Source organism: Vanellus vanellus (genome assembly GCF_965231255.1).
Source record: "Vanellus vanellus genome assembly, chromosome: 1".
In the NCBI taxonomy this organism is placed as follows: Eukaryota; Metazoa; Chordata; class Aves; order Charadriiformes; family Charadriidae; genus Vanellus; species Vanellus vanellus.
In genome coordinates, this window is record NC_138905.1 from 122,486,108 (window position 1) to 122,513,240 (window position 27,133).

The 27,133-nt window shown below is 45.8% G+C and overlaps 1 protein-coding gene across 1 annotated transcript in view; it reads left to right on the forward strand.

The window, feature by feature from the left end:
- Window positions 1-1,888: 1,888 nt before the first annotated feature.
- The window catches only part of BACE2 (beta-secretase 2), a gene marked incomplete at its 5' end in the record, with an annotated part of 51,448 nt that continues 26,203 nt past the window's right edge, over window positions 1,889-27,133 (forward strand). Inside the window, 3 exon segments of the mRNA XM_082494160.1 lie at window positions 1,889-1,969; window positions 1,971-2,363; window positions 25,287-25,375. Of these exon segments, the coding sequence (XP_082350286.1) occupies window positions 1,889-1,969; window positions 1,971-2,363; window positions 25,287-25,375 (563 nt within the window).

Below are 27,133 nucleotides of genomic sequence, written 5' to 3' on the forward strand. Positions count from 1 at the left end.
TACAAAGGGGCGGGGGCATTTCTCCAATTTTCAGCTCACCCATGAAGAGCCCTAAGCACTTTAATTCCCCTTCAGCTCCGACTAGACGGGCCTTACAGTATAACCTGTCACTATCCCAGCTCCATTAGAAAAAGCCATTACTGTAGCACCCCGGAGACAACCTCTTCGTGTGAGCCATGCTGCCACTCCCTCAGGTGTTCAGCTGCCATCAGCCTCCGGCAGCATTTTCCAGCTCTGTGTAGAGCAGGTGAGACTAGACGTAGCGGGACTGCAATATTTCACATTCCTCCTTGTCAGGCAAACAGAAAGCTTCCTGCAGTGGGGGAAGTCTGCACCGTTTCACCTTTTACTAAGATGTGTAGCTTCTCCCAAGTAAAATCACCTCCTGAGCGCAAGCTTCAGAGATGCCCTCTACCCAAGTCCCCGGGCAGGCCAAGCCCCTTGCGCGCTTCCCACCTCCCCAGCTGTGGCCAAGTGAGATTGACAGCACCACAGCTCTTTCCTCCTCCCTGCAGAGAGCTCTGTGGGCAGCGGGGATGGGGACATATCCACCTCCTGCTGTGGGTGCAGAGGAAAGCATCCAAGTGCACCAGGGCCAGTTGAACTGATCTAAGGGAGGAGCTACAGAGCGAGAGCAAGGGCTCCACGTTTTAAGTGACCCGGAGGCAGAGTATTGAAAACATCAGTGAAAAAAGTGAAAACACCTTTTCTCCCTCAGCAAGGGCAGGTGGGCTCTGATTTCTTTTTAAGGATTATCCTCTGCAAGCAACTCCGGCAATGGCTACGAATAACAGCCTCACCCAAGCACCCTTCCAGCAAATAGTTTGCTCAGCCTTCCTGGGAGTGAGCACCAGTACTATCCACCTTCTAGGGAAACTTCGTTTTATACCTGTGAAACATGTGGATATTTTGCAGATGGTTATTCCCTCTCAAGGGAGGGAGGGGTGGAGGCAGCCCTTGCTGTTCACTGTGGCAGGGGAGGGATCTCGGTTCATGCCGCTTGGAGCAGATTTACACAGAAGGACAGACCAGGTGGTTGCTTAGGACAGCAAATTGGTCAGGGGATACTGAGAGTATGCACGACTTGGGCTGGATATTTTTCACTTTATCTACTACAGCAGATGGGGTGGAAGGGGCAGGAACAAACAAACACGAAGTGGCTCTGCTTAGACTTGCCCAGTGTTATTTTGCAAGGCTTTTGGACTGTCTGCTCCATGTAACGCTCTACCTGGCGCCGTCATTACTCCAGAGGTGTACAGACTAATTCCATCCTAAGTGTTCCCACCTTTCGAAAGGCCACACTTGACTGCTGTTATTAATTCCGTGCACGATTAGGACATTTAAAGCCTCGCAGGCTTTCTAACAAGCAGGCGTCTATCATGCCTCACTCTTATTAGCGCAGCAGATGAATTTCCGCACACACACATACACACGCACGCTGGCTCCTTACACCAGACGCTGCTGCTGTCACCCGTACTACGGCCACACACTGCCACGGACACCCACGCCGGCATCCCCTGGCCCGGCTCCGCGCTCCCACCTCCTCCTCCTCATCATCCTCTTCCTCCTCCTGCCCCGCCGCTGCCCACGCTCCCGCGGGGTCCCGAGCCCAGCGGCGCCCCAAGGAGGGGACCGGATCCCCGCTCCCCCCGCCGCCATCCCGTTAAGGCTTTCGTGAAACTTTCCTCCCCGCCGTGCCGTCGCCCTCCGTTAGCTGGGCTGAGCCGAACCGAACCGAACCGAACCGAGCCGAGCCGAGCCGAACCGGGAAGTTTCTCCCGCGGGTACCGGACCGGAGCAACTTTCCCACACGGCTGCCCGAGGGGGGGGGGGGGGGGGGGCGTGCGGGAGAAACGCGAGGAGGAGCTCGATTCGGGGGAGGGGGGAGATGAAGCCGGGGCGTGGGGAAGCCGCTCCCTTCTTCTTCTTCCTCCTCCTCCTCCTCCTCCTCCTCCCCCTCCTCCCCTTGGCTGCTCCAGTCTGGCAGCCAGGCGGCCGCTGCAGTTGGGAAGCGACCCGCCGGCCCCCGCGCTGCCGCCGGGATGGGGACGCCGCTGGCGGCTCCCGGTCTCCTGGTCCTCCTGATCCTCCTGGCCGGCACGGTGGGGCTCTGCCGGGCTTTCTTTTCCCTCCCGCTCCGCGTGTCCCACCCGGTCGCCCCCGGCGGGTCGCCGCCCGCCCCGGTGGTGCTGCGGCCGGCGAGCGGTAGCCGGCAGCAGGATCCCCTCGGCGGCGCGGACGGCTTGGCCTTGGCTTCGGATCCGGGGGGGACCCTCAACTTTTTAGCCATGGTGGAGAATCTGCAGGGAGACTCCGGCCGCGGCTACTACCTGGAGATGCTGATCGGGACCCCGCCGCAGGCGGTAGGAGAAGGGGGCCGGGGGGATTGCGGGGGCGGGGGGAGGGGGATAAGAAGGGGGGGGGGGTAAACTTCTCCCAGACAACTTTCTCCTGGTGTTTAGTGGTGGCGCCTCCCCTTCATCCCCCACCACCACCCCCCTCCGAAAGACGGTGCGGGGGAGCGGCGGCAGCAGCGAGTTTCTGCGGAGCCGGGGGGGGAGGCGCGTCCCCGCCGCCCGCCCGCCTTCCCTCCCGGGGCCCCGGCGACACCGGGGCCCCGGGAGTGCGGGCGGCGGGGACACGGAGCGGCGAAGGAGCTCCTTCATAGCCGGTCCCCGGTTTCATGCTCTCTCACGGGGTTTGGATTCGTGGCGAGTTGTTCTGTCGATCGAAACGACCGTGTTTGAGAGTCACGGGGTGCTTTTTTTAATTATTATTCTATTATGGTTTTTAAGCTGCTTTGCATTGTGATTGGGTGCTTCGATAGAGCTTCCCGGTTTCTCCCCCCCCCCCCCCCCCCCCCCTCCCTTCCCCCGGGAGAATCACTCGAAATCTTCCTGCTAAAGTAAAGCGATGGCTAAAGGCAAAACCAGCCCCTTCTTTCGGGAATCCGCGTGTTACTCATTAATAACCCAAAGAACGGGTGGGTTTTGAATATTGTTTTCAAATAGACCGTGTTTCCTTAGATCTCCTCAGACTGCCTTCGCCGGCGTTGCTAAAGTTTTTTTGGTGTTGGTTTTTGGTTTGGTTTTTTTTTTTTTTTTGCAGTGTAGTTGCTCTTTCATCTGTGTCATGAGATCCCAGGAGGAGCGGTGCTGGGCTGCTGGTGGGGATGACTAGTCAGCTGAGTGGGGATTAATTTCCTGAAAGCCCTCGGGGCTTTCCCTCAGAACTTCGTGTTTGCTGCGGGAGTTTAGGTCCTTGCGTTCCCACTGTACACACACACACAAAAATCTTTATTCTTCTGCTTTAGTTCCTCCCCGTAATAAAAAGCTGAGGGATGCCAAAATGCCTAACCAACAGGGAGTGTTCAGCCGTTGTTACATTGTTGGACTTCGGAGAGCTCTTGCTTTTTTTTACACCTTGTATGTGAGAGGATTGGCCACATCGTCACTCTAATTGAAACGTATGACGGTCGGATCGATAAGTGTATCGTATAGGGTGGCGTTGTTTTATGGTCAATAAATGGAGTTTGAAAAAAAACCTGATCTGATGTATCAAGGTGTGGCCCAATAGCCACAGAGGCCGTGAAATAATTTTTCCTCCGTGTTGCACACTGCGTATTTGACTAGTTCTATTAGTGTGGGGTTGTGTGTACTTCATTACTCCAGGGAATGTTCAATATTGGTTTCTGCCAGAATCAAGATACCAGATTTGATTGGACTAATAATCCAATTCAGTATGTCTTAAATGAAAAAAATAACTTTAGGTAGAAAAAGTGACTATCAAGCATATCATCTCCTTACATGACTAGGGGGATTCTGAAATTGGAAGAAATGGAGAAGGAATAATATGACAGGCTTTTGATAATGTGACTGGAGGTCTAAGAGGGAGAAATGTGCCGCCCTCTGTGCACCTGGAAGGCTTTACTTACGCTTAACGGCTGGTATTACTTGTATTCCATGTGATGTAAGGTTTCAGATAAACTTGCCTTAGTGATTTTTTTCCATCTGAAAAAAAGCTCTGAAGCTGGTTGCAAAGCTTTTACTATTTTGAACTAGTTCTGAGTTCTTGCAAAGTTAATTATTTAAAAGACCGCCAGTGGTGTTTAGCACATATGAAGTTTTATTCACGAGTAGGCCCACCGAGGTTGTAAGTAAGGTTAGAAATGCGCTTGTGTTTCCAAAATCAGATCTTGGCGCGTAGTGACTCAGTAAAGTGCAGTTAAAATTTATTCTGTACTTCTGATGGAGACGAATTTGTTATCTCTTTCCCTGCTTGAAACTGGAAGACTTAAAGATCACGAATGTATGTGTTGTTTTTCTGCTTTGCAATGAACAGTATAAAGCTCCAAAGCCGCTACAGGCTAGTGCTGCTTGAAGCCTTCACAGTGCTGATACTAAAAGCAAGTATCTTGATACTGTCGAGCGTCGGGACCGTGTTAAACTCCTCGGGCGAGTATTCACTGGAGTCAGAACGGGCCGTGGTCAAACTCCTCGGGCGAGTATTCACTGGAGTCAGAACGGGCCGTGGTCAAACTCCTCGGGCGAGTATTCACTGGAGTCAGAACGGGCCGTGGTCAAACTCCTCGGGCGAGTATTCACTGGAGTCAGAACGGGCCGTGGTCAAACTCCTCGGGCGAGTATTCACTGGAGTCAGAACGGGCCGTGGTCAAACTCCTCGGGCGAGTATTCACTGGAGTCAGAACGGGCCGTGGTCAAACTCCTCGGGCAAGTATTCACTGGAGTCAGAACGGGCCGTGGTCATGTAGAAAGGGAGAGATGCCTCTTGCCGATTTAAATGCTCCTCCCAACCCGACTGTGCCTCAGGTTAGAAGCTGCAATGTAAAGCAATGCTCAGAAACCTTTTCCTTACTCTTGAATCCCTCTGGCAGGGGACTCTTCCCCAAGCTTTTCTCCCTTCCTCACCCAGGCCTTTCCCAGGATGGCCAAGCCTTCGCACGGGGTAGCGCTGCCCTGAGGTTTTGCCGAGGAGGAAGAAGGATACTGGCAATGAAGAAGAGCTGCAGAGCAGCACTGCTTCGCTTCCCCGCCATCGGAGCAGCAAGGGGGATGGCAGAGCTGCTGCTCCAGAGGGTGTCGCAGAGAGGGGATGGGTAAATGCAAACAAGGCAGTAGTGGACCACGACCAAGTAGCAGGTTGTGAGGAGAGCCACAGGACTCAACGTGGCAGTTACGATAGCGTTGGTGCCTGGTAACTTTGAAAGTGTGTGCGTGAAGTGTTGAAAGTGTGACGTGCCAGTATGGGGAATGAGCATTTGTGAAACGCTTCAGCGCTGCTGAGCTTGCTTTACTGCTCAGTTGCATTTTTAGAAATTTTCCCTTTTTAATTTCTGTTCTTGGAAGGAAGCTACTACGAAAGAATTTCGTTTTTCAGGTCGTTTAAGGCACACTGTTTGGCTTTCGTTCCAATTCTGATTTGTCATATAGCAGATAAACACAGCACAGAACCGAGTTTCACAATGGCAGTTCTGAAATACTTGTTCTGACGATATAAAAATAGAGCAGCTGTGGGAAGTTAAATTTATTTTATTTTCAAGAGAGGAAAATTCAGTGCAGTCAATCCAGTTTTGCAAAGTGTTTGCAGCCAAAGTGTTTCTGATCATTTCCAGTTTTATATTACAGTATCCTTCCAGACTAGCTACCAGGCCGGTGTCAACTGTCATTATCCCCATTAATTCTCATTCTTTCACATGCAGAGCTACTTAAGAATTATGTGAAAGGTGAAAAAGGAGGTCTATTGTATTCAAGAGTGTGATATATTTGTCTCTTATTTCATGGATGCATTATTATGTATCCTACTTCTGACGGATTATGTGCTTTACGCCTGTCTGTATAGGTACATTTCTTCCAATTCCAGATTTAAATAAGAGGTGCCCAATATGAAATGTGTGCGCTGCTCTTACTTCTTATTTCTTTAAATAATCTAATGGAATTCCTTTGCTCTATCTTTTATTATTTTGCCTGCCCTGAGATTATAAGCACTGAGAGGAATTGAATCAAAGATCATTTAGGGTTTTTTCCTTATCTTCGCTGCAGTTCTGTTCATATTAATTTTGTTTCTCCTACGAGCTTTTCACCAATGGAATAGTCAAACTCTTAAAGCACCCCATGTTCTTCACAGCTTTCTTGAAGTCCATCTGGACTGCATTAAATGTTTGCAAAGAAGGTACAGTTGCCTCATCTTGCCTCTTGAGCTAGTCTTCATTGTACGAGGTAGTGGTAGCCCTGCCGGTCCCACCGTGTTTCCAAACTGTGGTTTTATTGACACCGGGCAAACGTTACTCCTGCAACTTCATTGTGAAGAGGGGCTGGGCATGTGCCTCCTGAGAGCCGAGAGTCACGTAGCTGTGGTCTGATTAGCGGGTTATTGAAACCATGATGAGATCTGGCTTGTGCTCTGAATGCCACAGCTCCAGTTTGAAATTTCAGAGTCAATTTTTCATTCTATGCATGAAGAGGTTTAGTTTATTGTTTTTCCTAATGGCAGTTTGTTCTATGCTGGGGGTGAGCAAAAACCCTGTCCTGGAAACTTGCTCTGATGTTTTAAGGTCAGTGTGAATGTTGGGTCTAAGGACCTTCACCGCAAAATACAAACTCCTGTTTCCATCGAATTGGTGGGAGGTTATCTTTCCTTCAATTTCTTCCAGCTGTTAAAGAAAAGAAGGATATAATCACCTCGAATGTGTTATGGACTCCTGTAACTTATAGATTGGTATTTTGAAGGTGATGTACATACACATTAGCAATTTCTGAACATGCAGCCATTCTTCCTTAATTGTTGATAGCTCTTTTTTTTTTTTTTTTTTGAGTGTTGGAAGGAATTAAGATTGTGCGGAAAGATTCAACTGCTCTTGTAATTTCACCGTTTCACTAGTCTTGTTATATTAGGTGGTAAGGGCCTGATTTCTGGAGCTGTGTTATTCCCTGAGAAGCTAAGCTCCGCTTTCTTAATTTTGATGAAAGGGGCTTTACCGTCTTTCTAGATAGAAGAAGTTTTGAAAATGTGATCCTTCCTGGTTCAAATACCAGAAGGCAAACTCCAACTCGAGTCTCTCTCTCTTTTCCTTTTCTTAAACAATAATTACATGGGTCTTTTGTGTTTATTTTGGAGCTCTTTATGAAAGCTGAAAAAAAGAAGAGCTGAGGAGAAAAGTCTGGTGCTGTGGTATATGGGAGTATTTTGAGGTGGTGGTGTCAAAATCCCTCCAGATCCCTCTAATGGAAGTATTACTGAAGTGCAAAATATTCCTGTTGTTAAATGATGAGTTGGGTAGATTTCAGTCGATGTTGTTTGTATGCCTGCAAAATAAAAAGCACAAGGACCTGAAAGTCGTAAGACAGGACTAATATAGTGATGTACTATGGTGTGATGTATTTTTGACCAAGGCAAAGCAAACAAATGTACCAGGTTTGGGTTGACAGAAGGGCCCCTGCCTTTACAAATCAATATTTTGGCACCTCCTTTAGAAATTAATATCCTGGCACCTCCTTCCATACAAAATTAGCCCTCACAAAAGGGACTGTCTGGAGGTAGTGGAGCCTGTACTATAAAAATAAACCAAACCATGACTATTAATTACAATGCCGTCGCCCCGAGTATACCACAGTTAGTGTTTTGCAGCAGGGCTTTGCCTTGCTGTGTTTATAAGTGGGCTGGGATGGCCTGTGATGGCTGTGCGCAGAGCGACACTGAATGGAAAAGGCTCGTCCTGATCCTTCCTCGGGATGTGCTCCTCTCCCAAGGTCAGCTGGATTAGAGCCCCACTAACTGCTCCTTTAAAGGCGCTTTCTCTCCTTCAGAGAAATGATGGAAGCTTTATTTTCCAGGGTCGCTGATCACAGCAATCATGCGTTCAGATCCTGGTGGGTCAGCGCAGAAGATCTGTTGTGAGGAACAGGGGTGGTGGCAATAGGTGTCAGGTTCACACTTTTTACTGCTCCTTGCGTTTCATTTCCTATCAAGGCAAAAGCATCCGTTAAATTTGGAAAGAGTAAAATAGAGGGTGAGCAATAACTGTTTTGCCTGTTACTAAGGAGTAAATTTGTTGGAATTTGGAGGAGAAATTAGATCAAAACAAACCAGTGGACAAAAGAAATCCCATGTGAAATTTCAGTATGTTTGGGATTATTAAGGTAGGAGTCTTTTCTTTTTTTTTTTTTTTTTTTTTTTCCTTTTTCCCTTGGGAGTTTTTCTTCTTTTTTTCCCCCTCCTCTAACCAGAAGGCTGTGACCTCTAGGGATAGTGTCTGGCAAGACAGGTTTAAAAACTACTACACCTTCCAGGGGTCTTTATTTTTCTGAAGGGCACTTCTGACTTCAAGTCCATGAGGACACGCTAGCTATTACATTGCCTCCACATTTTATTATCTTTGAAAATTTCTCGCTTGCTGTAGGTGAAGCAAGTCTGACCTGAAATGTGATCTGGTCACTGTCAAGTATAGCGACATTTGAAAAAGGAAGCTGCTACAATAGCATACCCTTGCACGTGTGCTTCTCCAGTATAGATCGGACTTAACCTCTCTCCCTTATCATACTGTCTGTAAAATACAGATTTAATCAACATAATTTGTGTAAATAAGTGAAGGAACTTGTTGCTCCTTTTTCTGCCCAGATTAGGCACTCAGCTGCCTCAGAAAAAGGAAGTGTTTTTTCCTGCCATTGATGGGACTGTCATACATCTTGCTGCCTTTCAACCTGGATTTGCTGTGTAGATCTGAGCTTGTGAAGCAAATGCGGTGCACGTTCTACAGATACCAGACTGCTGTTAAAGTCAAAAGTTTTGCATTTGAATTTGTATCTGTTAGTTCAGTGTCCTTCAAAGCTCTTGAAATAGCCCAGGACTGAAATAGATTTTCTTTGCAATTTTTTGCACGCGGACTCCCTTAGTTTTAAAATAACAAGTTAGCTGACTATCTGTCTCCTCTTCTCTGCATATGTCTACTTGGCAGCTACCCGTGCGACTGGATTGAGGAGTTAAAGAACCTTAGCTAGTAGAAACTGGCTCACTCGGGTTGGTCACGGTCTGGTTGTGACAAGGGGGAACCTCCGCAGGAGTGATCCACTGTGCTTTTCCAGGTGGCTCCGCAAGACGCAGTGAGCTCCGTTACTGCTGGCAGCGCCTGAGGCAGCTCGAGCACATCTGCATCAACCGTGGGTTTGGGTTTTGCTGCAGCAGCGAAGGCTGCAGCAGCCCAGGACCGCCCGAGAGCCTTGCCGAGGAGCTCGGTGAACTGCTCCCCTTCGGGATGAAAGTTTGGCTGCTGAACCTGCTACTGCCCACGCGCCCGGCCTTTTCGGCGGGCTTCCTCCAGGCATGGCTGTGCCATGGGCTTTTGGCCGCGCTTGTCCGAGAGCAGTCACGTAGCACAGTCAGCTCTGGTGCCTTCAGAAAGCCTGGGGGCAGAGTCAACGTTTGCTCCCTCTTTTCCCAAAAGTTGATAAAATCATACTTCCTCCCCCTCAGAGTTCTTCCCTCATTCTTCCTTTTGCCTGTCTCTCCTCCTCCTGCTCTCGCTGGCTTTTTATGTCTAGGAGTATTTTATGGGGAGGGCAGTGGGGGACAGATGTTCTAGCCCTTTGTTTCAGATTTTTAAGAGCCCTCCTCAAATAGATGAATCCTGTGGGGTATGGCGGAGAGGGCATTTGGGGAAAATAAGCTAGGTGGGGAAAAAATTCTTATTCGAGTGAAAATTACAATGCATTGAATACAATTAATGTGTCATAATTAAAAGGCTCTTTTCAAGGGAATCTGTTAAGACAGTAATTGCACTCTACAATCCTTTTTCCCTCACCACTGCTTACTAATAATTTGAAATTGTGAAAAATAAATTACTTGCAGATTTTGTCCTCTTTGCTCAGCTTGTGAGTACTAAAATTAGTTGATTTTATTTGGCTTTATGGTTGGTTTATTTTTGTACCTACGTACTAGCAAAAACTGCTGTTAAGCTAGACTGTGTACATTTAGGGAAAATGCTTGTCTCAAAGTCATTGCAAGTCTGGTCTTTAATTTTAAAAGAGGAAAGGTATTAATGCTGCAGTAACACTTGTTAAGTTTCTCCTACTTAAAGACACAAATGAATCCATTCCTAGGGATCTAAAACTGCTTGATAACAATCCCCTTTTCCCCATCAGCATTCTTGTTTTAAACAAAAAACAGATGACAACTCAAGAACTGAGAGTCGTCCCTCCACTTGAGGGACGGAACATAAACCTTCTCGCAAGAAAGGCCAACTCTGCCATTTGACAGGAAAAAAGTAATTGGATCTTTTTGGTGGCCGTCTGTCAGATAATTCCTTGATATTTGTGAATCTGCCTGCAAGAGTGGTCTGTAGAAGACCGCTGCGGTGCTGCGGCTCATGCTCAGGCTCACGTCAAGGCCAGATGTGAGAATTTTCTCACCCACCCAGGCTCTTTCTGGTTCTTACTTTGCTACCATAAGAAGCTTCATACCAGAGAAGGTCAGCCACTTGGGAGTTATACAGAAATAAAAGGCTTATCTGCTTAGCCATTGTATGGAAGGCTGCATCCTGTTTGTCCCCTCTTGAAAATTTTATTGTGGTATTAGGGAGGGAAAAACGTACATCAGGTCAGCAGAAGGTAAATTTTGAAGATGGTCTTTGGCAGCAATAGTTTTGGTGTAGAACATAGTATATTATATATATATATATATAGTCTATTTCAACTGTAGGTTTCAGATCTATTTTCAAAATTGCGACTTTGCGAAATCTTGAGAGAAGTTTTTTCCTCTCATTTTTTTTTTCTACCTAATTGGAAACTTTATTTCCGAAATTCTCTTATGATACAAAAATCTTGACTGTCAGTGTTGGCGTCAGATGTAGCATCTTTCCAAGACAGCATGCGATACCAATTTGGAAGGTCTTCAGGGCGGTATTATCATGCAGCTAAAGCATGGTGCTTTCATTCACTGTGCTGTCTAGTAGATGTCTGCTACGGGTAAGAGTGAAATGTGAGGCGTGTCAGAGAATGATTCATCTGTCCTACTGATACTTTTTGGTGACTAAAGAGATCTTCACTTAATTCATTCATTTTCCTTCTCGATGACTCTTAGGTTGCAAATAAGACAGAGGGGCCCAAAGGTGGTCACACTTTCCAACACTCATGAGAAGCGCTGTAGCAAGATAACATCTGATGCAGTCGCAGTGCTTCAGTTTATCTGTCACAGAATAATCTTCTCATTACTTCGCGGATGCAAAGTCCTTCAGGGAATAACACAAACGTTTCGCGTGATCCAAAGTGCCAGATTTTTGCATTTGGACTGCTGAGATAAATAATTGGGGGCGGCTCAGAAAGTTTCTCAGCAGCTGTAGTTGTGAATGCTGGCACATATTACATGTTCCAGCTAAAATTAACTTTCATTGGCACTCTGCTGAGCCTTTGGGTTAACATGTTCTTGGCAAGTGACCAAATACTGGTGATACTACCTGCATGGTTTTGTTCAGGTTTGGAAACTTTCTCCAACAGCACGTATGCACGACAAACGTTTGCTGTTGCTAATGGGCAAAATTCCACAATTCCGGGGACCTCAGCACCATCAGCTCCAGCGTGTAGGCAGCAACGTGGCTGCACTTGCTGCCCTCCTCATAGCGTGTAAGATGTTGGAGCCCTGGGCTGCTGTAGGACCTGAGGTACCGTCATCACCCAGTGGGTTATAACCCCTGGTGGAAATAGAAGATAGCTTAGTCCTACATACAGGTACATGCGGAGGAACGGGTAGAGGGACGCCGTCTGCTGTGTGGTGCTGCAGTGTGTAGTAGCAGACTTTGTCAACCTGAGAGCATAAAAAAGTCTTTTAACTTTCTGCCCTACAAACTCAACCTGGTATGTGAAAATAAAGCTGTGTTCCTGCGTGCCTCTTGTGTTCTCCTGTGTAATAAAGATTTTTATAGTGGAACTTGGTTAACAATTGTAATGATGTATGGGCCACAGGCGAAGCTAGTTCATTTCCCAGAGCTGCTGCCTCTACAGTATTAGCCAGGGTAAAGAGTAAAGTGTGCATGTTTGAGAAGGAGAGAGAGAAATAAATGAGTCCGATAGCAGGGGGTAAACCCTGCTGCTTAAAAAAAAAAAAAAAAGAATTTTAAAAAAATCGTATCTTAATTCACTTGAGAATCAAATCTGCCTTTTAAATAGCCCTGACGATTTTTTAAAGTAAAAATGTTAGAATGAATATGATTTTAAAAGATTGTTCTTATTTTTAATACATCAAACACGTCATTGTGACATTGCTTAACAGCTTTTTTTTTTTCTTCTCCCTTCCCCCCTCCCCTGTCAAATAGTCCTTCCTGGTATTATAGAGTGGAAAGCTGTTTTCTGTCGGTGCCTTTGAACACCCCTGTATAATTCCGAGAAATACCCATGATGACAACCAAATTCTGCTCCTTGGTAATATCTTAAATAGGTCAGGTGGACTGGGGAGCAAAAGCCTTCTGTCTGTTTTATTCCCTTTATTAATTGCCAGGGAAATAAAAACACTGGAGTTGCATCACCTTGTTTGTGCTCTGAGACCGGGGGCCGCCTGTGTACATTCGTGTGGTCGCTTAGGACGGCACGGACCAGCAGGCAGCTGCCTGACCCTATGCCTTTCCCCAGAGATGTGACACAGCTTTTCTAGCAGGGAAGACAATCAGAATAATCAAATTCCAGTCCTTGTGCTTGACACAGCTGGACTTGCTTTTTATTCCCCCCTCCCCCCCCCCCCCCCGATCTCTTCCACCCCCTACCCCCTTCCCTCCCCTTGCCCGCAGCAGCAGATCCAGTCATGTCCCTTTGGTGTCCATATAGCAGCAGCCCAGTAGGTGTGCGAAAGCATGGCACCGTGGCTCTTGCTGGGCAGAAAGGGAAGAACGGGAGGTGGGAGCTGCTATGGCAGATGAGGAAGAGGTAGAGGATGGGACCAGGCTTTTCAGGTCTCCAGGCTGAAACATCCCAGTTTGGCAGTATGAAATACTGTGGCAGCCATCATAGATTAAACAAAATCTGGCAGTGCTGCAAGTCCAGTCCTGAAGAACAAGTTGTGGCGTTTTTATAGCAGAGGACACACCTTGAAGTACAGGGAGTTCATAGTTGGTTTTCCAAGGTGTGTGCTAATTTTATTTACCACTCCATGTCCAACAATCTTGGCTAATCCAGGGATCCCAGTGCGCAAACGCCAATTGTCGGTAGTTTCCTGTCCTCCAGGAGGGAGAGGCTGCTTTCACAGCCATGAACTTGACTTGAGGAGCAAGGTGGGAGTTCCCTTGTAATCATGTCCGTTGGCTTTCATGTTTTGGGAAGGCCAGTCATTTCAGCATTGCAGTGTATGGATAGATAAAGTCCAAGAAAAATTATGCTTATCCACTTTGGTTTGTTATGGTGTTTTAGGGGAACAGCTGGAAAATACTATATAGGCATTCGGTGTCCTTCTTGAAGAAAAGCACTGAAAAAAAACATAAGCAAGCCCTTCCTGAAAGCAGGCAGTAAGTGCCGCTAGAAGGACATTATAATGAGCGGCCCCACTCTGTGGGTATGGCAGCGCTGCTGGGAACAGCCTGCTCTGAGTAGAACGGATCGACCTGATGTGTCAGGAGCGTCCTGCCTTCACCTCTTCTCGCAGCTCTCCAGGCTTTGAAAAACCTTTGCTAACAAACACCCATCTCCAAAACTAACATCTTGACAGAGGAGGGGAAAAAAACTTGAAAAGAATCATGTCGCTATGAGAGCGAGCTGACGGGTGGAGGAGAGGGAAGAGATCAGACCCGGCGTGCAGCCTTCTCAAAACACAGAATTTTCTCACTGCTGTCCTGCAAACTTCTTTTTCTTCCTACCTGTCTCCAAAATGTAGGCTTTTTCAAAGTTAATCGTTGCCTTCAAAAGCTTCTTAAATGTTGCAGGAGCAGCTTTGGCGCTTGGTTTCACGTCTCCAGTGCAATTTGAAATCCAGAGGTTTATTTAAATTTGAGATTGCAGTTCAGATCTTTGGTGCAAGGGAGACCTTTTAATGGAGGTAGAAATACAGGAGTGAGACTGATCCTCTCCTGAGAGGATTCTGCCTGCTACTGAAGGGCAAGGGTGCTGTGATGTCTTTGACTAAAGGGAGATTACAAAAAAAAAAACAACCCACAACCAGCATTCACGAGGCTGGAGATACTTCCTGGCCTATGCTCAAGAGCATTAGGACTGGTGTGTTGCTCATAAGCTGTGTTGAAGCTTGAAACATGGCCCTTGATTAATTCTGTTATTTCCAAATGGCACAGTAAACACGGGCAGTGACTCATGGCGTAGAAGCTTGTACAGCATGAGGAAGGTTTAAAGATTAGTCAGTTCAAGCCTTCTTGAGTTTACTTAGTATAGCTTGGCTCAGTGCGTGTGTGTAAAACTGTTTCAGTCTTACCGATAACTGCCATTGGAGGGTTGTTGCTTTAGTTTCAACACAAAATTTTATTTTTTTACAGTGTAGGACTTCTGAAGCTAGGCAGGGAAGAACTAAAAATGCCTTTTTTTCAGACAGCAGTTCCTCTCAGTCTAATGAACAATAGAGGTAAAGAAAAGGGTGACCTGACAAAATAAATTGGAAGCTAATTTTGGAGAGCAAAAGCCTCAGAAAATTGAAATTCTGAACTGTATGCAGCTTCTAACTGTAATCATTCACTGGCTATAATACATGCAAGGTTACTTATTTCATTTTCTTAAAAAAAAAAAAAAAACAAAAACAACAAAAAAAAAAAAACAACCAAAAAGAAAACCAAACCCAAAGCAAAAAGCCCTTCTTGGATATCATATTCTGAAAGGCAGTGTATTAGCATGATGAGTCCCTTTCTCCTCTTCCCCCCCCCACCCGAAAAAAAAAAAAAACAACTCTAAAATCGTTTGACGTAAGACGCTGTTTTTTAGAAGTATCGTGCCCTGAGTAGTACTGGTAAGCAGAACAGATGTAGCAGACTGTATTGGGTTTGGCAAGGTTTTGGTAGCGGGGAATGGGATCCAGGGGTGGCTTCTGTGAGAAGCTGCTAGAAGTTTCCTCCGTGTCTGATAGAGCCAATGCTAGCCGGCTCCAAGGCGGGCCGCTGCTGGCCAAGGCTGAGCCCATCAGCGATGGTGGTAGGGCCTCTGTGATAACATATTTAAGAAGTGCCGGGGGGTGAACTGGGCAATGACAACTGCAGCTGGAGAAAGGAGTGAGAATATGTGAGAGAAAGAACTCTGCAGACACCAAGGTCAGTGAAGAAGGAGGGGAGGAGGTACTCCAGGCATCGGAGCAGAGAGTCCCCTGCAGCCCATGAAGAAGACCATGGTGAGGCAGGCTGTCCCCCTGCAGCCCATGGAGGTCCACAGTGGAGCAGATATCCACTTGCAGCCTGTGGAGGACCCCACGCCGGAGCAGGTGGATGCCTGAAGGAGGCTGTGACCCAATGGGAAGCCTGCACTGGAGCAGGCTCCTGGCAGGACCTGTGGACCCGTGAAGACAGAAGCCCACACTGGAGCAGGTTTGCTGGCAGGACTTGTGACCCTGTGGGGGATCCACACTGGAGCAGTCTGTTCCTGAAGGACTGCACACCGTGGAAGGGACCTGTGCCAGAGCAGTTTGTGAAGGCCTGCAGCCCATGGGAAGGACTTGCGTTGGAGAAGTTCATGGAGGACTGTCTCCCATGGGAGGGACCCCATGCAGGAGCAGAAGAAGAGTGTGAGGAGTCCTCCCCCCTGAGGAGGAAGGAGTGGCAGAGATAATGTGTTATTAACTTACCACAACCCCCATTCCCCATCCCTCTGAGGCACTGAGGGGGAGGAGGTAGAGAATTCAGGAGTAAAGCTGAGCCTGAGACAAAGGGTGGGGGCAAGGTGTTTTTAAGATTTGGGTTTTATTTCTTACTATCCTACCCTGATGTGATTGGTAATAAATTCAACTAATTTTTTTTTTCCCAAGTTGAGTGTGTTTTGCCCGTGATAGTAATTGGTGAGCAATCTCTCCCTGTCCTTATCTTGACCCACAAGCTTTTCATTATATTTTCTCTTCCCTGTCCAACTGAGAAGGGGAGTGATAGAGCGGCTTTGGTGGGCACCTCGTGTCCAGCCAGGGTCAACCCACCACACAGGCATTTAACCTAAGACATTTGAGGTGGATGGTTTGTTGTGTTTCAGTGAGGTGGTTGTCTTTTTTTACAGAGAAAGTTTAGCTTCAAGTCAACTGAAAAAAATTGACAGTGGTTTTCTTCAGGAATGAAATGAGAGAGGCTGTGGTTAAGCGCAAGGGTACAGGTGCATGGAGGCTTGCTGAGGGAGCTGCCTGTGGACAACAAAACCCCTTTTTGCTGGCTGGTGGTGTGTGTGCCCCTGCATTGTGAAACACAGTTGTGCAGCCCTTTGCCTATGTCTGCCGCCCTCCTATTTACTACAGGGCTCGAAGCTGTCCCTCTCCTCAGGCCTCCTACGGCGCCCATGGCTCCATGGCCAAGCAGCCATCTGATGTGGCTGGCCATTGCTCCAAAGAGTTTGAAATCCTGCAGAGCATTGCCCAGCAGGTCTGCTCTGCAGTGGCTACATACAGTGGTTTCAAAGCGAGAAAGAAGTTTAGGCTGAGAAAGTGAGCATGAAATCTGTCATGGCATTCACAAGCGTATCTTTGAGAGTCAAGCTGGTGGTAGAGACGGACTTCAGGCCTTTCTTCAGTTTCTTTTTAGCTGTTGAATTATTGAATTAACAGCTGTGTCTCCAACACCTTTGGCCACAGTGTTCTCTGTGGAAGGAGCGCTGAGCTCTGGATGAGATGCTTACTAATTCAGATGTGGCACAGAGCTGAGGTGTAGCCTGTCTCTAAACCAAGGCTGCGTGAGCACTGGGATTCCTCATGAGTCTTGCAGTTAGACATGAGAGTTGGTCCCAGTGGCATTCGGCTTACAGTTTCTGTTGTCTCATCGGTGCTGTACTGTAATTAGCAGAAAACTGATGGATTTAATTCCTCTACACCTACTAACAGGTGGAAACATGCTTTTGGATTTAACAAGAGTTCTGTGCGTACTTAAGTGCTAATAGCTGATGTCTCCTGCATTCATTCTTGAATTTCAGGGTGTGTTTGTGAGTTTTTTTTAATCTTCCATTTATCTAGGCACTCATTAATCTTCCAATTCAAGAATGTGTTTAGTAGAAATATTGGAAATACATAGATTTTCCTCACTCAGATTTTGAGCATCTGGGTGCCTTACTGCTTTAGTAAGAACGAACAGTGCACCTGATGTTAACGTGTTACTGGCTTTACTGGGAAAGGCTGATGAAGATAGCGGTCAATTCACACGCAATCCCTTTTTTCTGGAAGGTGCGGGTCCCAGGGGGTGTCTGTGGCAATGATACATCTGTTAAAAGACTATCACAGTTCTCCTCAGCCTTCTCAAACCAGTCCAAGCCTGCCAATGGTTATTTACAGGTTAGACTTTCCTAGACCTCTGGATTATTATTGTTACTGAACTTCCTTTAACTAGGCCAGATTTTCCTTAAAACCCAATGCCTAAAGCAGGGCGTGACTTCAGCTGTAGCTGGTTTACGTGAACTAGAGGGTTGCTTCACACACCTAGTTTTTTGTCAGGGTGTGATATGGGAGAGGGACTTGTATCTGGGGGAAAAAAAAAAAGAAGAGGAAAAAAGTTCAATCTTTTCTGAAAAGGCAATGAGACAAAATTGCCACGATTCACACAGCTCTAAGATAAGCAAGTAATAGCTCATGTTCAACAGCAAAGCATGTTCATATAGCATGAATAGGATGGATGCGTTGTATGATAAATCTAGACACAGCCAATAAATTTCAGCCTGAAAAATAAGATACCACATGAGACAGCATGTGCAGAAAGAATGCTAATGTTTAGGCAACTGAAGGCATTGGCAGAAAGGAGAGCGCAGAAATGAAGAATAGATATTTTGTTTTGTTACCAGGATTGATTGGCTGACTATTTTTTTTGTCTTTAAACCGTAATAGCCTTCCCTTATTGTCAAAATGATAATATATATAAAGCACTTCCTGTAATATTTCTCTTCAAAATGACTATTCATCAGTCCCGGAGTCAGATGCTCATATTTCAACTCACAATTTAGTTTAGCAAGTTTATACTTCAGCGCAATCAGTCATTTTAGCATTTGTGTTTTTAATACAAATCTCAACTACAGAAGCATGCAGCGCTCTTAAGCACGGATAGATTGGCTAATCCAGATAGTACTTTGTAATCTTCTGGCAAAGAAAGAGATTATTGCTTTTCAGAGAGAAAAAAAAAATAAAGTATTCCTCCCAGTCTAGCAGTGCAGATCATTAAAAGATTAAGGGCAAAGACTCTTTGTCTTCTGTGGGGCCCAGTGCAGGTGCGAGAGTGTCCAGGGATAGGTGAGTGTTTTAGGTGGCTGGGGAAGAGAGTGAATGTAAAGGTAGTATAGATACGGGGTCAAATCACAGTTCCTGACACCAGCTGAGAATGTGGTGAGGGGAACGGCAGCAAATGCCAGTTTGGTTCTGGTTGGCTTGATCTGCTGCTGCCCTGAAGAGCCTCCATTGTTCTCCTGCTTTACTCCGCAACCTGCAAACACACCACAGTTTCTGTCACAAACTTCTGCTGTTGCGAAAGCAGAAATTATCTTTGGTGATATATTTGACTTCCTGGTTTGGCCAAGTTTTCATGCTGCAATAAATCACCTTCCCCTGCGTCCCCAGTGTGACGTTGCAGTGAAACGTAGGCACCACCCGCTGAACAAATGGCATTAGAAAGTCGTTAATCTAGGTTCCATTTTTCTTTCTCACACCGCCTCTCTTATCTTGGCTTGCGTGGTTAAACGCTTCCTAGGACTACAGGAGGATTGTTGGGACGGTAGTAACAGATGGACTACTTTCCCTGGTGAGGTGACCTCCCTCAGGGCACCACAGGAAATAGTCCTCCTCCTGGACTCAGCGTAACATGTGGGCCTGCCCGCTTCCTTCTCCTCCTCACAAGGTGAAGTTGGATACCATCCAAGCTGCAGAGCAGCATTTTGCCCTGGGTGGTCTGTTTCTCCACCATCACCAGTCGCCACGCAGCTGTCAGCCAAAAAGATGAGTTGTTTTCTGGTTTCCTATGCTTGGCACTGGTAAAGCTACACCTGGAGTGCTGTGTCCAGCTCTGGGCTCCCCAGTACAAGAGAGACTTGGACATACTGGAGAGAGTCCGGCGAAGGGCCACAAAGACATTTAAGGGACTGGAGCATCTCTCACATGAGGCAAGGCTGAGAGAGCTGGGACTGCTCAGCCTGGAGAAGAGAAGGCTCAGGGGGATCTCATCAATGTATATAAATACCTGAATGGAGGGTGCAAAGAGGACAGAGCCCGGCTCTTTCCAGAGGTGCCCAGTGACAAGACCAGAGGCAGTGGGCACAAACTGAAAAACAGGAGGTTCCTTCTAAACACGTTTTTACTGTGAGGGTGACCAAGCCCTGATACATGTTGCCCAGGGAGGTTGTAAAGTCTTCATCCTTGGAGATACTCAAAAGCTGTCTGGGCATGGCCTGGGCAGCTGGCTCTAGGTGGCCCTGCTTGAGCCGGGGGTTGGGCTGGATGACCTCCAGACGTCCTTTCCAACCTCAGCCAGTCTGTGAAGTGCTGCAGAGCAACGAGGACTGGGCTGCTCCAGTCCAGGGACCACTTACAAGCAATGAAAAATGTGAGAGTCCCGTCCCTGTCCCAGTGTTCAGGGGCAGTGTGCCAATCTATCATACAGACCGACAAGCTTACTCTTTTTTGGGGTCAGTCTTACCTTTTCAGCAAAATACGTATTCTGCAAGCAGAAATGTGGTGTCATGGAGGCTTTTTCAATTTATGTCTTAACTTTGCAGGCCTCCACATCTAGAAACGCTTCCAAAGATTCCTCTAACTCATCTTTTAATTAGGTTTTATTTCTATATCTTAAGAGGAACAGATGAAGAATCTATTGTAAAGCCTAGTCTTCTGAATTTGTTTATTAGGAAGTGGGCTGTAAATGCTAATTCCAAGTACCACAGGGAAAAAAGCATACAGTATCTCTGTGCTTAAAAAGCCACTGTATATTGTAACGTCATTAATTTGTAGAAACAGATTGCTGAAATAACCTGACTGACAGTCTGTGCCAGTAGCACGTAATAACTGTGGGCAAACACAACGTGTAGTTGCTAGTGTGTTTTCTTTTCTGTGCGATGGTTGTGAGCAATTCTTGCCAGATGGGCTGATAATGTAATTAGGAATTGTTGTGTTAAATGAAGCAGTATTTAAATTGGCAACTAATTTTCCTATCTCTTAACCGGCTTGAAAAAGAAGAGCTGTTGCCCAAATGATTTCAAGCTGCTAATCCCTAACAAGAAACGCAGCACTTCTTTGCACCTTTTTTTAAGCACTGTCTAGCAAAGTATTTTCTGTAGGGTTTATTATGTGTGGTACAAAATAAGGAAGAGAGGGAGTTAAGAGATGTTACAAGTTCAGGGTTTGTTAGATGGCGGTGGACTTCTACTAAGCCAGTACATCGTGATGTGTGGTAACAGCTCATAAGCCGGTAATGGGATGCTTCCTATTTATAGTCTCTGCATGTGGACAAACATTTTTGCTTTGTGGTAGTTCACTGAGTGGCATACTTCATCAAGCAGAGTAGGACTATAAGCCCTATTTTAAGTGTGTGTGTGGGAGAAATCATGAAAGCACAGGAGGACAAGATTTTGAACGGCACACGGATGTTACTAGTGTGGAATGGTCGCTCTCTTTGTTGGGGATGGGAGGGAAGGGAGAAGAAAGGGGCCCCCTGCCAGAGAAGGTATGATCGCCTGTAGTTTTCATCATGAACTCTTATGGACCTGCCTTCTTTGGTCTGCTGGCTTGTGCAGTGGCAACTCTCAATTGCCTATCATTAAGATTTTGACTGAACCCCAGAGTAAATTCAAGGCAGAATGAGATTGATTATTTATGGCTCTATCTGTGCAAATCTTACTCCTTTTTCTTTTACCTCCCATGCTTCATCTGAAGCAGGGATGAAGAGCCAAATACTTTTTGCAGTCTGGTTTCTTCTGTCCGGTGGTGAAACTTTATTGCTTGACCTAAAACAATCAGACCCGTTAACTTGAAAAAAAAAAAAACTACAGTGGATTTTTCCACGGGCCAGTCTTTTGATGGGGATGAAGATTATCACTAGCGCAGTGTGGGTTACCCAGGGAATCACATCAAAAGCAACAGCGTGACAGGGTTGCATGCAAGCCCTAGGATTCCACACCTGGAAAAGGCTGTGTATGCTAAGTCATGCAGAGAGCTGCTTCAAAGAAATGCATTATTCGCTTGTAGCCTGTGGGATTTGTTTTGTATATTTTTCTGAAAGTTACGAAAAACACCCGTCCTCAAACTAAAATGGGAAAGAGAAATTTACACAAAGTCTGAGCAGGGTGTATATGAGGCCAGGTCTGTCCCTGCTAGCGGACCCTAGCAGCCTCTATGCAACAAAAATTGAACGATTGCTACATTTTATGAGTTTTCCTTGAAAATGTGAAGAAAGTCACTTTCTGAAAGCATGGTGGGATAACTGCAAGTTGCTGTTCACCAGGCAGTTAAATGAGGCATAGATAATGCCTAGTGTTGATGACGTCGTATTGACGCCGCTTGCTGTAACAGATAGGGCAGGTGCCTGAACCACAGGCAGGTGAAGCTCTGCTGAACGAGAAAAAGATGACAGATCAATAGGCAAAATTTTTTTCTGATATCAAAAGAATATTCAGCAATTGAAAGCTTAAAAATATTAAAGACATAATGGTAAGTTAAATTATTGAAGCAGGATAGCATACAGTAAGTGCTATTTAATGTTGGCGCTAAATCAAGCACTGGAAAGTTAGAGGGATCCTTGAAGTATTGACAATGTGTTTGACTCGCATTTGAAATAAATCATGGAGGTTTTTTCAGTGTCTCTGCCCCTTCAGAGAAGAAAATATATAAAATGCATGGCCTAAGGAGGCGCTCGCTTTCAGTGTTCCTGACTTTCAGTAAACAGTTTTGGATTTGTTTCTTTTTATAGGCACAACTTAATGGCATATAGATAGGGTGTCAGATTTCCTCTGCAAGTTTTTCATGGCAGCGGTGGATGTTACTGTCTTGCTTACTCTAAAGTTGGGGATCTTTGTGAACCTCTTGTTAATATTCACGCTATTTCCATATAGGAATTGCATCCAGCAAAATAATCTCTAGGTAGGTATGGTACTAGGTGCAGATTTTTTGTCCCACAGCTGTGGTAAAGGTGACCTTCAGGGGGGAAAAAAATGGCCTTTGGCACTTGCTGTCTGCTTTCTGCTATATAGGTCTGAAATTGAACTTGGAAGACAGTTAAAAAAATCCCAAGGCTTTCCTTCTGTGCCTCCAAAAGTGAGCGGAAGGTAGTCTTTCTTTGATTTTAATGCTGGGCACGTGGTCCGTCAGCAGTCTTTGGGCAGTTTTTCCTTCCTCGCCTCGTTCAGCTGTGTCTCTCCGACCTTGGCTTTCACAAAATCTGACTTCGTCTGACACTTTCTGACAACACAGGGTGATCACTAAATAATCAGCTCCCGATGACAGGAAGTGAATCGCTCGAGGTGGCCGTAATAAACCCAAGGAACCTGCTCTGCCTGCCCGCGAGAGCTCTGGTTCACCATCTCTGGGGCTTCAGCAGGAGGCGGCTGGAGAGGATGCTACCACCGCTGTTGGCTGTGCCTGTGCATCAGGGTCTTCTATCCCTGTGGCAGAAAGGTAAAGGCACAGAAAGGTATGACCAGCTAGCACAGCAGGTAGCTCAGTGAATCAAGTTGAGGTGCTGCTGAGTTTGGTTTTCGTTAGTAAGCCGGGCGGCAAAATGCAGCAGCTGGGGAGTGAGCGCACAGTGCATTTGCCCTCATCTTTTGGGAGAGGGCAGGGCTGACCTCAGGAGATGGAGCAGGACAGGCAGCCCTGGATCATAGCTCCTCTGGTCACCACCCTGTGACTCACCAGGGCTTGCCTGAAGCTGCCCCAGCAGCACCATTAAACCGACAGCAGGCAGTAGGGAATAAAGTAGGCTCCAGTGGTGACAACATGAAAGTGGTTCTTAATGAGACGTGAAGGCACTAAAGAAAATTCAGACCCAAAGGGTAGCCAGGAGAGAAGGAGAACTCAGTAAGTTATACCCACCCCAAAATGAGCTGCTAATCACTGGCGCTATTGTGAGGACTACAATAAATCAGTGTCTGCCCTGGCCGCCTGCATCTCATTATGCACAAACATGCGGATAGAGAATGTCAGCCTCAATAGCGATCTGTCATGTGAATGCTGCTGTGTCCGAGTGGGCTGGCGCTTGCATGGTTAGCCGGCTTTGTATTTTCTTTCTTTTTTTTTTTTTTCTGGGGGATATCTGTTTTCTTTTGGAAATGTTGATTTGCTCTGTACTGTGGGTAGTAAATTTGCCCTTTTCTTCAGTGATTTTTGAATTCTGTGATGATAACATTGTATTTAAGATGTGGGGGTAAAATATCTTTCATATATGTCATATTTAGTGAATGGGGTTTTGGTTTTTTGGGTGTCTGTTTTTTTCCACAAGTCCTCCTCTGTGTACAGCATATGCGTCATGCATATTACTGAAGCTAAGGTACAACTACATGTATTTATGCAGCTGATGTATAGTGCCCATTACTCAAGCATCACAGACTGCCTCAGAAAGGCTAATTAATTTAAGCCCTGCAGCACCCCTTTGAGGCAACTTTTTTCAGTCCTGATAGATGCACGCATTGTAGCTGCTCTTTGTTATTTATTTTTAATATGATTTTCATCCCAGAGAGGGGGAAAAATGAATAGTTCTTCCTTTGTTAGGTAGTTGACAAAATGTTAGGCTTTTTATATCATTGCAATAAAGTATGTAGCAAACTTTGGATTTTGTTGCAAGTCATGCCTCGGAGGTTCTTATTTTCTTTTAAAACCTCAACTCCTGGAGCCAGGTGAACTTGCAGGTGTCCTTTTGTTTTTAAACATCTGTGTTTAAGTGTCTGTGTATGTGGTTGCAAAATAAATGTTACTGTATTGTCTCTGCTTAATCTAAAATCTCAGATGCAGTGAGGCAGGTAACTTGACTGAGGTCATGGGGTTTTATCTTTTAGTCTTAAAATTTTTGCATGATTAGGACTGGGAATACCAGTGACAGAGTGTGCATACAGTTCAAAAGAAAGTCCCCCAGATTACTAGTTGGTTTTGCGTTCATGGTTTAATTTTGGAGCTCCTCAGTCCCATGCTATATTGACCAGATAAAACAGGGGCAACCATCTCCTCCCTCCGCTTCCACGTGCATACCAAAGACGTTTTTCAACATCGACGCACTGACGCACGCTTTTTTTTCTATCATCTGTCTTAAAACTATTAAAGAAGGATTCAGCATGTCTTCTCCAAACACTTTATCACCCTTTGTCTTCACTCTCCTTTCTGAGCTTGGCCCTGTTTCTCTTACTTCCTTTGTCAACACTAAACTCGTTTCCCCTATTGTTCTCTCTTACCCTTCCCACATCCACTGTCAGTGCTAGATCTCTAGTTACCTCACGTTTTAAGGAGTGATGAGGACTACCAAAGTGGTTGGTTCAAGCTAGAGTCAAACCACGGGCAACCCAGTCCTGATGTCTTGCTCCTTCCTACAAGAAAATTCTTTAATATTTTTCTAGGGCATAATTTCACAATCATTTTAGGGCACAATGTCACCAAAAGAGGCAATCAATCCCCGCTTTTCACAGGATTTATAAATCTCCCATCCTCCTGTTTAAAGGCAGTGAAAGCTGTGGTAGGTTGCTGCTGCTCGGGACGAACTGGGTGATGTTCCCGTGCTCTCCAAGCCACGAGGCAGCTTTGTGCCTCTGCTTATTTCTGCTCAGACTTACACTTAGCCCTTACCTTGAAACCTCATAAGCTCTAACGCAAACAGTGCTCCAAACAGTATGCAATTCAGGCTGTGTCCCGGACGAGCCAGGTTGCCGAGGCACGTGGGCTGGGAAATTTGAGATGGTCGTGAATTCATCTGCTGTGCGAACGCAGGCTTGGCAGGTTTTCCCCCTTCCAGGAACATGACTATTTTAAAGCACGTCAGCATGGCCAGCTGTTTTGAAGGGGCCGCAGCAGCGTATCTTCCCCAAATGTGTCACTTTGTGTTTATTTTTCAGGGAAACTTTTCATCGTCGTTTTGAAAGTGACGGTAGTTTAGACAAAAACTTTAATGATTTTGTTTGTTTGTTTGTTTAGTTGGATATGAAAACCACCTCTCCTTTCTTCTGTTTCGGCAGTTAAATATTCTGGTTGACACTGGGAGCAGTAATTTTGCTGTAGCAGGTGTGCCTGATCCTGATGTCACCTCCTACTTCAATACCGCGCTGTAAGTACCTGTTCTGCACGCCATGATGGGTTAGGACGTCCTTTAGATTCTGACTCCTCCACGCGAAAGAGGATGGTAAGGCAGTTCGTGGGACTCCTGGGACATCCCATGAGAGTGGGATGTTTGTTCCCTGAGTGGGAAGATTGGCCTTGCCTGATGCAAAGTTCTGCCCGACACCGTGAACAGTCCTACTGATGGCAGCGCAACCGAGCTCTGAGCGCAGCGCTGATTAGAGCCGGAGAAAAGGGAAGAAGACTACAGGGTAAAAATCATCTGCAAAATCACGCCAATTTCAGCCAATTTCTTATCTGAATAGTCTTGGAAGAAATTAAAAGTTTAAATATACTTTCCTTTTGTTTAAAACCAAAAATTAACCACCAGTAATTGTATCTGTTACTTGACATTCCATCCAAAACCAAAATTAGTCAAAAACTAATTTGTTGTTTGGTTTGGCCAAGGGCCTTGATCAGTTAGTGATCTGGACAGACCCTGCTGAATTTGGTTGTTTATAAGATATGACTTGGTGGGTTTGGGGCTTGTTATGCACTAAATTTGCTGTCTTTAGCATGAGCTGACATTAGTTACAGCCGAGCGCAGCTTTGTCTGTCGGAATCACTCTCCCTCTTTTCTTCCTTCCTTTCTGCCCTTCTCTAGTTTCAATTATTTCAAGTAAACTTCTCCGAAACACAGTGTCTATCTTTAGCTGAAGCACATGGATAAAAATACTTAGAGGGACAGGGTGGCTGGAGAATATCACCGTTCTCATTACCTCTTTATGTGTTTTTACATGGGGTTTTGCACTTTTTTTCCAATAAGATGCACTGGTAATGGAGGGTAGGCTGGTATTTCTGTGCTGCTTACTAGAATAGCCTTACCTCCTGTCACATATTCAGATGTTAATGGAAATATTTCACATCTCACTCTGATCTGACACAGGTCTGGAAGGTCCAAAATTTGCTCTTGAAAGCTTTTTCTGCAGTACTGCGGAGTTTTACATGCCAGCTATCCCCTTCCACAGGCAGTGGCTAGAGGAAACTTAATTGCAAGGAATTAAAAGCACAAGCATTCCTTCTGCCTTTTCTCTTACTTGTTATTATTTTGTTTGGAAGGGCAAGGCCTCTCTTACAAGAACCATAAACCATTAGAAACATCAGCAACAGCAGAGGTTCTGCATTGAGAAAGGCTGTGAAATCACTTGAAGGTTACAGTCTCTTATCAGTGTTCTCAGTGTACACTGTGTTTTGAGAACTTTGATATAAAGTTAATAATGAAACCTTGAAATTTAGGCCCTGAAGAGTTAAGGCTGCTTTGTGAAAATGATTCAAACTCAAGGTATTACAGTCCAGAGCAATTGCAATAGCAATTTCTGATTTGGGTTGGATTGATGCAGTACTGCAATATGCTCAGAATAAAGTGCAACCGTTAGCATGCTTGAACCTAGCTACACCATGCTTCTTCCATTTTAAATACTTCGCATACATTTAAATAAACGTCATCTGGGAGGGATCCCGGACCCACTGAAATCAGTTAGATGTTTCAAAAATTTTGTTTGCAAGAAACCTGTGTAGGTCACTTAGTACATATCCCAAATGAGGGACGGCTGTCATCAGAGCAGGTCAGCCACGGCTGAGTCCAGCCAGTTCTTTCTGTAAACCTTTGAGGATGGAGAATCCATAAACTCTCCAGGTGGTGTGTTTCAGTGCTGTGCCACACTCCTGTGGAGGAAATATTTCCTAATGTCCAACCTGAACCTCACAA